Source organism: Littorina saxatilis, linkage group LG12, assembly GCF_037325665.1.
Source record: "Littorina saxatilis isolate snail1 linkage group LG12, US_GU_Lsax_2.0, whole genome shotgun sequence".
Classification (NCBI taxonomy): domain Eukaryota; kingdom Metazoa; phylum Mollusca; class Gastropoda; order Littorinimorpha; family Littorinidae; genus Littorina; species Littorina saxatilis.
The window spans coordinates 67938165-67954541 of NC_090256.1; the positions used below are offsets into that span (position 1 = coordinate 67938165).

The following is a 16377-nucleotide window of genomic DNA, read 5'->3' on the forward strand; positions in this document are numbered from 1 at the left end:
GCGGATTGTGAATACGAATTAAACAAAGGTAAATTGAGATAAACATTCTACAATAAACCACAGAAAAAAAACACGATTTTGACCAGATGGGTGAAGAGTGCGACCTTTGAACTTTGACCCTAACACACACTGTGACAGCACACACTTCTGCGTCAAAATGGAGAAGAGAACGCTTCCAGGGACCGATCTCCAAGTTTCGCCGCTTTGCCTCGGCTGTTGGCAGTTCAACGACAGCAAATCTACCATAAACTGGGAAGGGCAAACTAGAGAGGTAAGATTAAAAATCAAGTTATAGTGCACAACATGCGATTGTACATGTGTCATTGTGTGTGTGCCAAAACTATGTCGCACTGTGACACACTAATACATGTGTGAACAGCTCAGCTCATATGATGATATGGCTCAATATTGCTATTTCATATGTTACGTAGATTTCCATTGGTGAATTGGGCAAAACTGAGCTCATTGCAAAAGTGATATCGACGACATTTCCGTCGATATCAGTTTCAATATCGACGACCTCTTTATTGCTTCCCCACTTCAAAAACAAAGACACCTAAATTAAAAAAAATAAATATATATATATATATGAAAATGTAATTATCACAGAATTTAGTTGAGCAAAGTGACTAATTACTTTTTGAAAGAAAAGACATTTGAAAATACTGGAAAGTACAAGAAAAGAGTGAACAAAAAGAAATAATCAGAGGGAGGGTTATGGAACAGCCAAAACTGAGACAAATACTTTTGTAATTTCTTTACAGTGAATACAAAATGTCCCGAGAAATAGCAATATATCTAACATTGACGGATTGTGTGATGATATCTTCTGCTATTGGTCTGTTTCGACAGTGATATCAAAATCTCGACCTCCGTTCTCGGTTTTGATATATCACTGTCAAAACAGACCATAGCAGAAGATATCACACAGTCCGTCAATATTGGGTAATGAAGTGTTGCACAATGGTCAAAAATAAAGTACAAGATATTGCACTTTAAGTGGTACTACAATTGTTGCTTAGTGTCTGTAGGAAGCTATAATGTGAAAATAGAGAAAGAAAAAGACGATTCTTGACTTCGATAGGCTTTTTCTGCTCGTAAACACACATTCTTCTAGTTCTACTCATCACAGCATGCCCCATTTTTGCGTTTAAAACACCAATAAAATTTGTTTTGAATAAAACTCACAAGTTTACATTAAGAATTTAGAGACCTTTATCAATTACTTTTGCAAAACTAAGGAATTACACATTTAATTGAATCAGTCAGACACTGAGACGGAGACATAGAGAGATAGACAGTGGACAAAAAATAATCGAGAAATTTTTTAAAATTTTTTTTTACCATGTTTGAAATAAAATGTTGCAAGGAGAAGCCATAATTTATAACCTTTCAGTATGATGTCATGTGGGTGTTCCACACTTGAAATGACGTGCTTTTATCCTGTTATCAGTTGCACAGAGCTTGGAAGTATAATTTCCATTCAACAATCCGAATTTGTTAAGTTTGCGCATATTTTCGACGTCAAACGTACTCCATAAAACTTTTTATTTTTGGAATCAGAAAATAATAAGGAATAGACAGAAGTTGATTTTAAGTGTCTTTTTCCATAAATAAAGATAATGGTTATTTAACGGTTTTCTTAATTTGTAAGCATAATTTTCAATAAAATACAACAAAACTATATAGTTTTAGATACAGGACGCAATAGGGAATACACCAATATGACTTTTTTGTTTCTCATCATCATGCCAGAACTTTCAAACTATTGAATTTTTTGCAATTAGATTTACTGTGCTGACATCTGATTAAACAAGAAAAAAGAAAAAGAAACAAACCCACATGCAAGGCCAAACTCAAATGTTTAATTTGAAGGCTGCAAAAATAAAAATCTCTCAGAAGGGTACAGGAGATAGAATCTCTTTTGCTTTTTACTATGTTTTTAATTGTTTTTGTTTTGTTTTGCAACATGAGAGTTGTGTTCACTGAAAGGGGCTGCGAGTGTTCTTTTTGTAATAACAATTAACATGATCTTTAAATTCGGGTTATATCCGATTATATGAGTGCACCACGTATAGATGCTTCTGCTTTGTCCTTGCCATGTTTGTAGGTCATCCTTTGCACACAGTCTGTTCGTGATGTGGATTAGTAGTGCAGCGTTATCTACGTTTAGTGTGACTGCTTATCATATCAAGCTAGCAATTTCACCCAGTTTGAGACGGACCTTTCCATAACTTTTGACTGTCCCAAGATCTGTGAGTTCAGAGTACTGATAACAGTACAGACACAGTTGAGGCTGAAAGGTGAATAACTATCGCCATTTCCCCTCTGCACTGTGCAGTGAGTTTATCTCTTTCTTTTTACATTTAGTCAAGTTATGACTAAATGTTTTAACATTGAGGGGGAATCGAGATGAGGGTGTGGTGTGTGTGTGTGGGTGTGGGTGTGTGTGTATAGATCGGTTCCGAGAAAACTACTGGACCGATCTTCATGAAACTTGACATGAGGGTTTCTCAGTATGATATCCCCACACATGTTTTTCCATTTTTTTGATATATATGTCTTTGATGACGTCATATCCAGCTTTTTGTAAAAGTTGAGGCGGCACTGTAACGCTCTCATTTTTAAAACCAATTCGGTTGAAATTTTGGTCAAGTAATCTTCGACAAAGCCTGGACTTTGGTATTGCATTTCAGCATGGAGGCTTAAAAATTAATTGATGAGTTTGGTCATTAAAAATCTGAAAATTGTAATTATAATATTTTTTGTATAAAACGATCCAAAAACAATTTTATCTTATTCTTCATTATTTTCTGATTCCAAAAACATATAAATATGTTATATTTGGATTAAAAACAAGCTCTGGAAATTAAAAATATGAAAATTATGATTAAAATCAAATTTCCGAAATCGATTTAAAAACATGTTCATCTTATTCCATGTCGGTTCCTGATTAAAAAAAAATATATAGATATGATATGTTTGGATTAAAAACAAGCTCAGAAAGTCAAAAAGAATAGAGATACAGAAAAGCGTGATATCCTCCTCAGCGCAACCACTACCGCGCTATTCTGGCTAGTCAATTTCACTGCCTTTGCAGCGAGCTGTTGACTGACGATGCTACGATCGAGTATACGGTCTTGGTGAAAAAATGCACTGCGTTCAGTTTTATTCTATGAGTTCGACAGCTTGACTAAATTTTGTATGTTTGCCTTACGATTCTTGTTTTTTATTTCATAGGAAATGAAAAGAAAACAAGCGTCGAAGTGCGGTGTTGTCCTTCGACGTGAAAATGTCGTCGGGGCGCAATCTATTTTTGTTTCTATCGTCACTTATGACGTCTTTTGTTCTAATTCCATTGGAGTGAACGATAACTTAAGGTATTGGGAGGGTCAGACGTGGTATGAAGAATAAGGTAGTGGGAAGGTCAGATGCTAGGTGAAGGATAAAGTATTAGAAGGGTCAGACGTGGGGTGAAAGATAAGGAAGTGGAAGTGTTAGACGGATGAAGGATATGATAGTGGAGGGTCAGATGTGGGGTAAAGGATAAGGTAGTGGGAGGGTCAGACGTGTGGTGAATGATAATGTAGTGGAAGTGTCAGACGGATGAAGTAGTGGAGGGTCAGATGTGGGGTGAAGGATAAGGTAGTGGTAGGGTCAGATGTGGGGTGAAGGATAAGGTAGTGGTAGGGTCAGATGTGGGGTGCAGGATAAGGTAGTGGTAGGGTCAGACGTGGGGTGAAGAATAAGGTAGTGGAGGGTCAGATGTTGGGTGAAGGATAAAGTAGTGGAGGGTCAGATGTGGGGTGAAGGATAAGGTAGTGGTAGGGTCAGATGTTGGGTGAAGGATAAAGTAGTGGAGGGTCAGACGTGGGGTGAAGGATAATGTAGTGGGAGGGTCAGATGTGGGGTGAAGGATAAGGTAGTGGTAGGGTCAGATGTGGGGTGAAGGATAATGTACACTGTAGTGGGAGGGTCAGATGTGGGGTGAAGGATATTTGTAGTGGAGGGTCAGATGTGGGGTGAAGGATAAGGTAATGGTAGGGTCAGATGTAGGGTGAAGGATAAGGTAGTGGAGGGTCAGATGTGGGGTGAAGGATAAGGTAATGGTAGGGTCAGATGTGGGGTGAAGGATAAGGTAGTGGGGGGTCAGATGTGGGGTGAAGGATAAGGTAATGGTAGGGTCAGATGTGGCGTAAAGGATATGGTAATGGGAGGGTCAGATGTTGGGTGAAGGATAAAGTAGTGGAGGGTCAGATGTTGGGTGAAGGATAAGGTAGTGGAGGGTCAGATGTGGGGTGAAGGATAAAGTAGTGGAGGGTCAGATGTGGGGTGAAGGATAAAGTAGTGGAGGGTCAGATGTGGGGTGAAGGATGAAGTAGTGGAGGGTCAGATGTGGGGTGAAGGATAAGGTAGTGGAGGGTCAGATGTGGGGTGAAGGATAAGGTAGTGGTAGGGTCAGATGTGGGGTGAAGGATAATGTACACTGTAGTGGGAGGGTCAGATGTGGGGTGAAGGATAAGGTAGTGGAGGGTCAGATGTGGGGTGAAGGATAATGTAGTGGGAGGGTCAGATGTGCTCATAAGCTCATGATCTCCCTTTGTTTTTCAGACATCAAAAGCCATTGTTGACAAGTGCTTTGATGTTGGCATCAACTTCTTTGACACTGCTGAGGTAAGGCTAAGAATGCATTTTGCTCGTCAGACTTTACCTATAGATGCTGAACCTGTTTTCGTATGTATTGCAATTGTTATGCTTTCACTTTAGAGAACATGTTTCTAGATCATCTATTAAATAAAGCAAAGTGTGCAGTTTTCCGAAATTAATGGATTATATAACACTTGGATGTAAAACAGAATCTACCACATTCTTGAGAGCTGATGATTTTCATTTTCATCACTTTATTGTCCCATAGCTGGGAACTTTGCGTCACTTTCTTCCAGTGGAAAACTATCAGCAACAGAGTTACGCTACCCAGACGTGTGGATGTTGAGGTGTAATATCAGCCACCTGCACTTCTGGCAGAAAGAAAAGGGTCTTATACGTACGTGTCACGGTGGTGCAAGGGGGTGGGACATGGATACCGGCCGTGAATCTGCTGGTAAAGTTGACACGAGTCTGTTAACACTGACCTTGATTCACACTCGCGACCTGTGGATCCTAAGTTCAGTGCTCTACCACAGTATTGGCGTTAACCGTTGATTATCGGTATTTTACATTTACCGGTTGAAATGAGAAAATACCGGAACAAAAATGGCTGCCGGTTGATTTTTAGAACTACCGGTTTTTTTTCGCTGGTAAAACACCAAAACCAGTGCTCTGAGTTGGACTCTTACTGGTTCCAATGACCAGCCTACCGTTTTTTTCTGGACTGTTTGCATCATAAAAGTTTGCGTACCGGTTTGAAAAAATACTAGTGCCATCACTGTACCAACTGAGCTACAGGGTCCTGATGATTGGCCAGGGAGAGAAAGTTAATTGCAAGAATAGAAGACATGACAAGCTGCTCAGAAGTTTTGATGAATTGATCAAAGAAGTGCACAAAAACATATTATGCAGTCATTGGTTTCAACAGTGTTTTATTTAAATACAACTTTACAAAGCCGTGAAAAATGTGTTTTAATAAAGGAGCACAACAAGATAGACTTATGGATGTGCTCTTTGAGACAATATAATGAATTGGCGGACGATATTGTAAATTCCTCAAAATCAAAACAGCAATAATAAGAATAACGAGAACAAAACTAGTACTTCAACAACAACAACAGAGAAGCACACAAAATGGAGTATTACATATGTAAAGAGAGAGAGAGAGAGAGAGAGAGAGAGAGAGAGAGAGAGAGAGAGAGAGAGAGAGAGAGAGAGAGAGAGAGAGAGAGAGAGAGAGAGAGAGAGAGAGAGAGAGAGAGAGAGAGAGAGAGAGAGAGAGAGAGAGAAATTTTATTTTACGAGGGTTGTGGCATAAGCAATATAAATTAACGAGCTTCTTTTCAACCATCCCGAGAGAGAGAGAGAGAGAGTACATCCACTACATAACAATACAGTTTCAACAATGCAGTCATTCAGCTTGAAACAGTGTTGGTGAAAGACAAATATGTTGAATTTCGTAGAACAATCCCGTATTGCCGGTGTCACAAACTGAACACTCTGCCTGAACAATTCTTCTCATTGCGGTCAATGCACATGCGCTAACATGGGGAGATTAATCAGGTCGTGAACAACCTAACCCTTATCCTAATCCTTACCCTAATCCTAACCCTAATCCTAACCCTAACCCTAACCCATGGTTCGTTCGGTCAAAGGGTCGCATTTTTTAAGTCCAAGATTGGCGCATGCGCATTGACCGCAATGAGAAGGATTGTTCAGCAGAGGTTTCAGTTCGGGACACCGGTATCTGACCTTATAAACTGTTGCAATCCATTCTCAGTGTCAGAATTAAGATTTTTGGGTCTTATTTATTTGGAATGCTCATGGTATGAAATGTGGGTCTAATTTTACAGGGCTATGCTGGTTCGGAGGAAGTACTAGGATACTGTCTAAAGGGGCGTCGCAAAGATGCAGTGGTGGCCACCAAGTACGGTTTCCGCAGTGGCCCCAGTACTCCGCCCTACTCTGCGGCAGAAATTGACGAGGCTGTCACCCGCTCCTTGCGCAAAATGGAGACTGACTACATTGACATTTTACAAGTAAGTCATACGTTTAAGGAGATTAAAAACCTGAATATCAGTAAAGAAATAGAAATCAGCAAAATATGACTATTGACATTTTACAAGTAAGTCATACGTTTGGAGAGATTTAAAACCTGAACATCCATACAAATCAGCAAAATATGACTATATTGACATTTTACAAGTAAGTCATACGTTCGGAGAGATTTAAAACCTGAACATCCATAAAGAAATAGAAATCAGCAAAATATGACTATATTGACATTTTACAAGTAAGTCATACGTTTGGAGAGATTTAAACCCTGAACATCAATAAAGCAATAGAAAGAAGCAAAATATTTTATCTACAGTGACATTTACAGTAGAAGTGTGTGTGGTACAGTACTTCTATTTTTAGGATCTTACTCTTTGCCTCCCTGATTTGTTGACATTTGTCAACATCAAGCATAATAAAACAAACTATTTTTACAGCAGAAACAAGTTTTTTTTTATTACGATGCCCCATTCTCACCAAAGCTCGCAATCTCAATGTAGAGAAAGCCACATTTTAATGGGGGAGGGGTCTCTTGCGTTCAGATCTTTGTTGTGATCAAAATAACTTTCAAATTGGAAAAAAAACACGTTTGTGGGATGAGCAATCTGATAAATCCTGCAGAACTGATTCTTTGCGAAGACTCATCAGTAATGTCATGTGTGTAATATGTGTGACAGATCCATTCTCCCAGTTTCATCCTGCAGAACTGGTTCATTGCCAAGACTCTTGTATAAAATATTATATGTGTGACAGATCCATTTTCCCAGTTTCGTGAAGGACATGAATGAAACCCTAACGGAACTGAACAGCCAAATTGCCAGAGGACGCATCAGACACTACGGCTTCTCAAACTTTGGTCCCAAGAACCTGAAAACTTACCTGGATGGTGGATTCAAACCTGTGGTCAACCAGGTGAGACCTATTGGTACTGTTCAAAAGATAAGTTTTTGTGCCAGTGTGTGCAGATACTTGTTTGGTTTCTAGTAGTTTCTTGTGAGATCGACCTGTGGTTTGTATTTTGATGGTTTTGTTGAATAGCTAGTCTCGATCATCAGTAAAACATGTTCCTTTCCCTCCTTTCTGGAGTTGTTAGTAAATAGCATGGGGAAACTAATGATTTTCTGTAGCCATTTATAAGACATCTTTTCATGCAGAACTCGGGAATGACAAAGGAATCAAATCTAAAAAATTCATTTAAAAAAACATGCGTTTCCCATAAATGGAAGCTTATCAAAATCCATTGCATGGTTCACACTGTTTAACTGTGCCTCAGAGGTGTATAGTTTTACCCATATTTTGGTGTCCTTTTTCAGATGGGTTACAACTTGCTGTGGCGTTCAGTGGAGTATGAGGTTCAGCCTGTATGTGCAGCCAACGACATTAGCATTCTGGCTTACTCCCCCTTACAGCAGGGTCTACTGACCGGAAAGTACTCGTGTCTTGATGACATCCCTGAGGGCAGAAGACGTGGCAAGCTCTTCGGCAATAAGGAGTACGTGGTTTGGGTCTTGTCTTTGGTTGTTTCCTCCCTTCTTTTTTTTTTTTTTTTTTTTTTTGTGGGGGGGGGGGGGGGGGGGGGGGGGGGTAAGGGGGGGAGGTCAATTTTTGAGTGCTTGAGAAAGCAAGTGGCTAGAGTGAATGTTCTGGAGTAAGATTCTTTAGCAGGAATACCCTGAGAATTTTTTTTCAAGTTTTGCGTGAAGTATTCCTTCCATGTGGCCCAGTTTCATGGAGAAAAGGTTATCCCTTGGTAAGCACTGTGCAAGTACATCAACAGATAAGATCAACCGAATAAAAATGCAAATTAAAACAGAAAGTATATAATAGTTGGGGATGGACCATTATTTTTATGATGGCGTTAATCCTACTGATTGAGCTGTCACATTGTTTTTACTCTGTAGTGCAGAGACAAAAATTGTGTAAAAAGAAACAAATAAGAATCGGGTTGTACGTACATGACATGTACTATCAAAGAAGAGCCACTGAAAAATGCCCATGATAGATTGCTTTGGTCCTCTCTCAAAGCTTCCCCTGAAGGTTTAAGCTAATTTTACGCCTTAAAATGCTATTTAAACTGAACGACTTTTTATTTGTGCAGCGAGAAGAACAAGCTGGCCCGTCACGGCCAAGAGGGAGCAGAGACAGAAATGTTTGAGGTCAGTCCCTCGTTTATTTAAGGTGAGAATTGGTGAGTGGGGCGAGGAAGTTCCATTTTTTGGGCAATTCTTGCCGCAAGGAACGCTAGGATTAGGCAAGCGAAGGCGAGGTAGCTTTGGGGTTGCTCGCTACAAGAGAAAAAATGGCAGCCGTGCAACTGCCAATCAGATTGGCTGTCCATGGCTGTTTACCGACCAGCGCCTTTTCGGTGTATTAACCAATGGTGTTTAATTCTAGTGTAGCTGACCATCAAACCATTTCAAATACACTCTCACTTCCTAGCTCTGCGAGCGGCTAGCCACAAGCATGTCTCGCCTTATTAGGTCCATTTTTTTCTCTGACTGAATGTGTCTTTATTACTACATACACTTTGAATGGATATGATGTATGAACATATGAGAAAGCTTCAAAGGGAGAGAAAGAGTTAAGATTCTTAGGGAGCAAAAATGCATGTTCAACTTGCTGATCAAAGCTGAGCATGTAAGATGCATAGAACTCTTTCTCATAGTTCTGGCATGAGTATTCACTGCTTTGAACCATTCTTTAACCTTAGGAGGCTTTGGGGTGAGCTAGACTTATTAAGTAAAGAAATGGCTTTTGCATTTCTGGATGATTGTGAAAACCATTTCCAAAGTGAACACAAAGTTTATGAATTGAAATTCGGCATTTTGCTTCCACCAAAACAGTGTACAGTGGAACCCCCCATTTAAGACTCCCTCCTTTTTAAGACCTTGTTTTCTCAGACTTTTTGTTCATAACCTCTGTAAATTTACCCCCATTTTAAGACTCCCTCCTTTTTAAGACCTTGTTTTCTCCGATTTTTGGAGGTCTTAAAATGGTGGTTTCACTGTACTGTTAGAATTTAGGCAAAACATATTTTTTTCTTGTGCTGATTACATTTTAAATTCACTGATTTTGCTTTGCAGGCTGTGAACAAGCTGAAGGGAATCTGTGAGCGCAACAAACTGGACATGGCGGCGGCCTCTCTGGCCTGGGTGTTTCAACAGGAGGCTGTGCCGGTCGCCATCGTGGGCGCCAGTACACCAGAACAGATTGAGAGGAACAGCAAAATCATCAAACTCTCACCGGTAAGACATTTTGGAATTTTGCCACCTTCATTTCATTTTCATTTCCATTACTTTATTAGCCTGTTGCTGGTAAGTTGGGGTCGCTTCCTCCGAGTGGAAATCTAGCAGCCACAAGAGTCATGCTACCTAGGTGTGTGTGTGTTAAGGTGTAATCAGCCACCTGCACTTTTGGTAGAATTACCTTTTTGTACATGCCACTATGGTGACACAGGGGTTGGACATGGATGTTGTCTCTGAGTCTGCACAGAAAGTTGATACATATATTTCTGTCCTGGCCTGGCTATCAAATATCATGTGCACTGGTATGTGGTGACTTTTGACAGGAAATAGCCTCGTTTCTCCGAATGATACAAGCGCTGCAGTCTTGCCGAGAATGCTTCAAATTGATACATAGGTTACTGTCGCCTAGCTAGGGTGATATAAGTCTTGCAAATTCTCACTGGTTTATCATCGACACGTACGGCTGACTTTGTAAAGAACAAAACTATGGAAGGAAATGAAGACAAACATTTTAAGCTACAAAAACAAATTTAAGTCAATGAATTTTGGACGTAACCTGTGTAGCCAACTTTCAGAATATTCACCTAACCAAACTTTAAAAGGGTATAGCAAACATAGACTGTATCTTTACAGACGTGCATTTGGGTTTTAAAGTTTAAAATATGAATGTATTTCAACACCTTGTACGCCTGCTGGTAATTCCTAGACTTGACTTTGTTGTCAAAAAATATGAGTGCGTTTGTTTGAATGATACATACATTCAGACCTGTTTACCCCCATAAGTGTTTTGGAGTAATGCTCAGCCCCAAAAATAGTAATCCTGGCACAAAAATAGTAATAATCCAGCATTCGTCGCCAATTACAACGCACATGACAACTGTGTCTGTGAAACGCAATCATGCACATATATCCATCATTCACAAACAAAACACATCAGTCAGTTTTTGTAGTCATCATAATTTCAAAGAAGATCACATCAAAAGCACATGCATCACTGATTCTTTTTCTTTTGCTCGTAGTAGGCCTTTTTCAGTGTGTCAAGCGTTTCTCTACTGTACTTGCGCTTGCCGAATGAGTGAGGGCGAGACTTCACCACTAGAAGGCTCTCCATGCCAGCGTCTCATCAGACAGACATGATCTCTGTTCTTTCGAACACAGGAGAAGACACGTTCACACATTGTCACCTCTGCAAGAGTAACTTGCCGCTTCAGATCGGATACTGGCCCTGTCTCTTCTTTTTTTGGTGCAACAAAGCCTGTAATGGCTGGCTGAGTTCTCTGGGCAGTGCCATCCGCAGTTGAACGACCGACAGCATCTTTGTGATACTGCGTTTTGGTGTGCTTGAAGCAGTCATTTTTCCCCCCGTGCGAGCACGCAAAATCCTTGTAGCACAGTTTGCAGTAGACGTGATGAGCACCCTTCGACGAAGGTCCTAGAAACGTCCACTTTTCGGTGTATTCTTTTCGAAATTTCTGCTTGGTTGGAAGTTTCTTCTGAGACGGGTTGTCTTCTTTTTCCGAGGCACTCGATTCTCGACTTCTCTTCATGTTGGCGTACTGTAAACTGTGCGAGACAAAGCACATTCTGATTCAGTTTACCGCCAAAAACCGCAGCAGATATGCGCAGAGAGAGATGCGCGCAGACCGTTGGTTAAAATTTACGGATCGGAACACAGAAAAGATTTTAAAATGTTGGATCGGAAGCGGACAGCGACGAAAAACGGAAAACGTAACCTGGACGTTTTGAAAATCGTAGTCTTGACACGGATAGCGGAATGGCGTATTTGTTGCAGAAAATCGTAATAAATTACTCCAAAATCATAAGGGTAAACAGGTCTGTTAACATTACTTATGATTTACAAGAAAGTATTCCAGAACCTTTGCAATTTATGCGTATTACAGGACGTGCACACACATGCTCTATGGAGGAAAACATGTTGCGTGATTTCCTCGTTACCATGCATTTTGATATTGAAAATCAAAGCAAGGGCGATACATACATTACCGAATCATACGTTACTACCTCTTAGGCTTAAAAATATTAAATGAATGTTGAATTCAGAAAAATATGAAGTAATGTTAAATTTGGGAAGAAATCTTGCAAATGTATAGTATTGTACATGTATACATGAAGAACAGCTCCAACAAAAAACAAACACAGAATGTCCTGTGCCAGTGCACTTCACGTCAATTCTGACGTCACAATTGCACCTCATAGCTGAGAATGGGCAAGTTGAGCAGGTCTGCTCAAAGCAAATTGGCACACTTCCTTCGGTTGTGTCTGACCAGGCGAATCTTTTTCCATCTCACATCTTATGCCCGTAAGTTGATAGGCTTTTGGTTCTACCTGAACATGATAATCTTAACCATCTTATATCTTTGTAATCCTGTAGGTTTTGATTGTGTCTAAACAAGAGATTCTTTCCCCAGTTTTCATTTTTGTGTGTAAATGGGTAGGGTTTTGGTTATATCTCACTTTGTTTGTTTGTTTGTTCGTTCATGGGGTGAAACTCCCACGGCTTTTACGTGTATGACCGTTTTTACCCCGCCATTTAGGCAGCCATACGCCGCTTTCGGAGGAAGCATGCTGGGTATTTTCGTGTTTCTATAGCCCACCGAACTCTGACATGGATTACAGGATCTTTTTCGTGCGCACTTGGTCTTGTGCTTGCGTGTACACACGGGGGTGTTCGGACACTGAGGAGAGTCGGCACACAAAGTTGACTCTGAGAAATAAATCTCTCGCCGAACGTGGGGACGAACTCACGCTGACAGCGGCCAACTGGATACAAATCCAGCGCGCTACCGACTGAGCTACATCCCCGCCCGTTATATCTCACTGATCTCAGCGGGAGTTGAGCAAACCGGGGTATTTCTGCAATTTTAAAAAAAAATTTGTATACAACATAGAGTGTGACATGTACGAGTGTGATCCAGTGCGTTGGTATTCTCTGTTGGTATGATAGTGTGAAATTATTTGTGATACCTGGGAGAATGGTTGCATGTGGCCATGCTGGAAATCCGGCAGTTTGGTAAAACCTGATATTACCGGTAATATGGCAAAGTCTACTTCACAAGGCTCTCTGCAGAAAGATTTGGGAAGGAATTTGTGTGTAAAAAGGCTTTGCGAAGTCAACTTCAAACTCAATTAAGAACAGCGTTTCAGCAGGCAGGTGCTTGAAGAACATACATGTCTTTGGCAAGAAACGGTACAGATAATCCCATAGAACTGGCAACACTGAGTGGGATTTTCGGGCATAGTTTTCACACCTTCACACCTTATATGTATCTATGTACTTCGTCCCAAAACTGACCAGCGGTGGTTTCAGTATCTTTCAATAAATAATTTGCGGATTCCATACTGTCAGATCAGGTGGCTTCCTATGCTATAGAGAGTGACCGGCCTTGGTTGCGATTGTAGATTAGTACGACACGATGCTAGCTCAATTTCGGCTCAACCCTTGCAGGTATTTGCACCTTCCAAGGTGCCTGGCCTAGTATCAATGCTTCAGGTTGACTCAACTTACCTGCTGTTAACTTGCAACAATCTTTGTGCAACTAACACTTTCTTCTGTTTCTCTGAACATGATACTATATCTGCATTTGACATTTCAGGAGATCCTCAAAGAAATGAGCGACGCCACTCAACCAGTGAAGGACAAGATTGGCAAGCAGCTGGACCAGTGGGCCACTCCAGACCGCTGCGAATAAAGGACGTTCTTCATGATTCACCGCTCATTTTCTGCAGTCATTGAAATCCTTGAGCGTATGTTGCACCGCTTTAGAAACAGATCTTCATAAAGGGAATTTTGCACAATTTTAGTATTATGATTATGATGGTAGCCTATAAAAGTATTCCAATTGTTAATGACTTAATGTTCCATTATTACATCCTTTTTTGTAATCAGATGTGTCTTGTTGAAGGGTTAATGTTTTTGGTCCTGGAAGTTCTCCTTATGCAAATCTGTTATCATGCAATTATGTTTTACATTCGGTAGTTATCGTGCAATTATGTTTTACATTCGGTAGTTCTTCAGATGCAAATCTGAATTGTCAACAGGAGAACATATTTTTGAGGTGGTACACAGTAACTGTGCGTCGTTATGATAAAGGTTAAAAACAAAACAAAAAGCAAACTAATGCAATAGTGTCTTTTAGAGCAGGATTTTTGTGTGTAGTGCGATGTGATTTGTGGTAGTAGCAGGGGTGTCGTTTGGATCGGCTTTTTTTTCTTCGGGAATACCAAAAACTAAACATCAATGTTTTGAACGGAAGCCATTGACAAAAATTATAGCTGCCAGAGTGGTTTCCCTTGGACAAGGGAAACCCACTGATCTAATACTAATGGATAGCGCACAGCCAATGAAACAGCGTAACCAGAGTGCCGCCATCTTACTATTCCCCACCACACTGACAAACAGGGTCAAAGGGAAGTAATCGTAGTTTCGAGAGTCTTCTCTCCCTTGAATACGAGTAGTACCACTGATCTGAACAGGTTCATAGATGCGATCTGCATCCATTAAATTTTTATGTTTTCGCAGTTTGTGATTAAGGAAATGGAAGCAATTTGGTTTCTCAATAGGTGCGATTTTACGCTGTCGACCTAGCGTCGCGGTATCAAACTGTGTCCCAAGATGGCGGATACAGGGGTGGGATTTCTGGTACATATAATCACGGTGATGAGGATGTTTTGGTATTTTATTGATTCGGTAAATCAAGCTCAATTATGATGTGTACTGTCGAGACTTGTCAATTGGACGATTTGAGTTTCATATCATACACAAAATGTTATGTTAGAAAAATGTTTCCGTCTCAGTATTGAATTCTTCAAAGAATTTATGAGAATCAGATTTGTTTTGTGATTGTGAAACTTTATACATTTGCTACTGCGAAAAGATTAATAAGAAATTCACTGACCACTTTCAAAAAAAGAAGGTAGATATTCTTCAAAAGGATTTTGCTTGTCAGGCAAACAAATTTTGGTGTTACGTCTTGTATTTTTTTAAATTTTGCTTTTCTTCACACTGAATTGAAATCATTACCACTTGTTCCAACGAAGCATTATTGTTCAAGATATGTCTTGCCTGTCTATTGCTTCTATTTCAGTTACATCAAAACTTCGGGTACTTGAGACTAAAGTACATGATATTGATATAATATTGATCAATTATGTTGATTAAAACTGTGATTGCTTCAAATTGATGAAGATTAAATATTGAAAAATGAATTCTCGTTTTTTCATTTCATTGGTTGTGCCTTTGTAAGGTGTGTGTGTGTGTACCAAAAATAGGGCTTAATTTCTAAGATAAGATTTCATCACAAAACCACCACTAAAAACAACACCAAGATTCCAGTGTGGATATATAATGTAAATTAACAATATAATGATCATAACTGAAAGAGACTGATATAGGGAGAATACAGAAAACAAAACATAGTCACTTTCCCGGCTCACCTAGTAGTGTCCCCTGAGGAACACTGTTTGGGATGCCTAAGTGCCCAGTTGGACCATCCGGGATGTTCCCCTCGTGCTGCATTTGTCCCCCACCTAACTCTCAAAACGTCCCGCGTCCCAAAAAGCCCCCACCCATTTTTCACCCATTCAGTCCCCCATCCTATGTGTGTGTGTGTGTGTGATCGTGACTCTCTCTCTCTCTCTTTCAGAAAAGGTGGTTATTTGGCAAAAAACGAGAAATGGCATTTCGACGGAAATAATTTGGAAGTTGTAAATGAATACTGTTATTTGGGTTTTAAAGTCACTTCAATGTTAAGTTTAAGACGAGGAACTGACCACCTTGTGGGTAAGAGTAAAAAGGCCGTATTTTATTTGGTGGGCATATTTCAAAAATTGAAAGAAATGACAGTTACCACCTTTTTTAAGATCTTTGATGCAAAAGTTCAGCCAATTTTGTTGTATTCCTCAGAAATCTGGGGTTGGTCCCGGTTAGATACCATGGAGAAAGTGCATATCATGGCATGTAAACGCTTTTTAGGTGTACCAACATGTACACCCAACAGAATGGTTTATGGAGAACTTGGCAGATACCCCCTTTTTGTAAACTCCTATGTGCGTTGTCTGAATTATTGGTTTAAATTGCTAATGATGAGAGACGACAGATTGCCAAAACAAGCCTATACAATGTTGTATAACATGGATGAAAGAGGAAAAAGATGTTGGGCCTCGGAAATCCTAAATATATTGTCTGAAACTGGTTTTAACTTTGTATGGCTTAACCAAGGTGTCGGCGATGTGAAATGGTTTTTGAGGGTCTTTAAGCTCCGATTGGGTGACATGTATAAACAAGAATGGTCCGGCACAGTGTCACAAAGGGACCGTTATGAATTGTACGCTAAATTTAAATCTGTGCTGCATGTTGAAAGTTACTTGTTCAATATTGACATTTATTGTTTTAGGGTAGCACTTACACAGT

At 40.0% G+C, this 16377-nt stretch overlaps 1 protein-coding gene across 1 annotated transcript; it reads left to right on the top strand.

The window, feature by feature from the left end:
• The first annotated feature begins 104 nt into the window (after positions 1-104).
• LOC138982636 (1-deoxyxylulose-5-phosphate synthase YajO-like) lies at positions 105-15173 on the top strand. Its single transcript, XM_070355962.1, has 8 exons — positions 105-271; positions 4612-4674; positions 6501-6686; positions 7456-7614; positions 8016-8194; positions 8801-8858; positions 9786-9947; positions 13562-15173. Exons 1-8 carry the CDS (start codon positions 158-160, stop codon positions 13655-13657), a joined length of 1017 nt encoding a protein of 338 aa, XP_070212063.1. The 5' UTR covers positions 105-157; the 3' UTR covers positions 13658-15173.
• Positions 15174-16377: the final 1204 nt, after the last annotated feature.

Excerpts from the sequence above, each read along its gene's own strand:
- LOC138982636 (XM_070355962.1), top strand. The coding sequence starts at position 158 with ATGGAGAAGAGAACGCTTCCAGGGACCGATCTCCAAGTTTCGCCGCTT. Across the intron at positions 6,687-7,455 it reads ACTACATTGACATTTTACAA|ATCCATTTTCCCAGTTTCGT; the intron begins GTAAGTCATACG and ends TATGTGTGACAG. Across the intron at positions 7,615-8,015 it reads TCAAACCTGTGGTCAACCAG|ATGGGTTACAACTTGCTGTG; the intron begins GTGAGACCTATT and ends GTCCTTTTTCAG.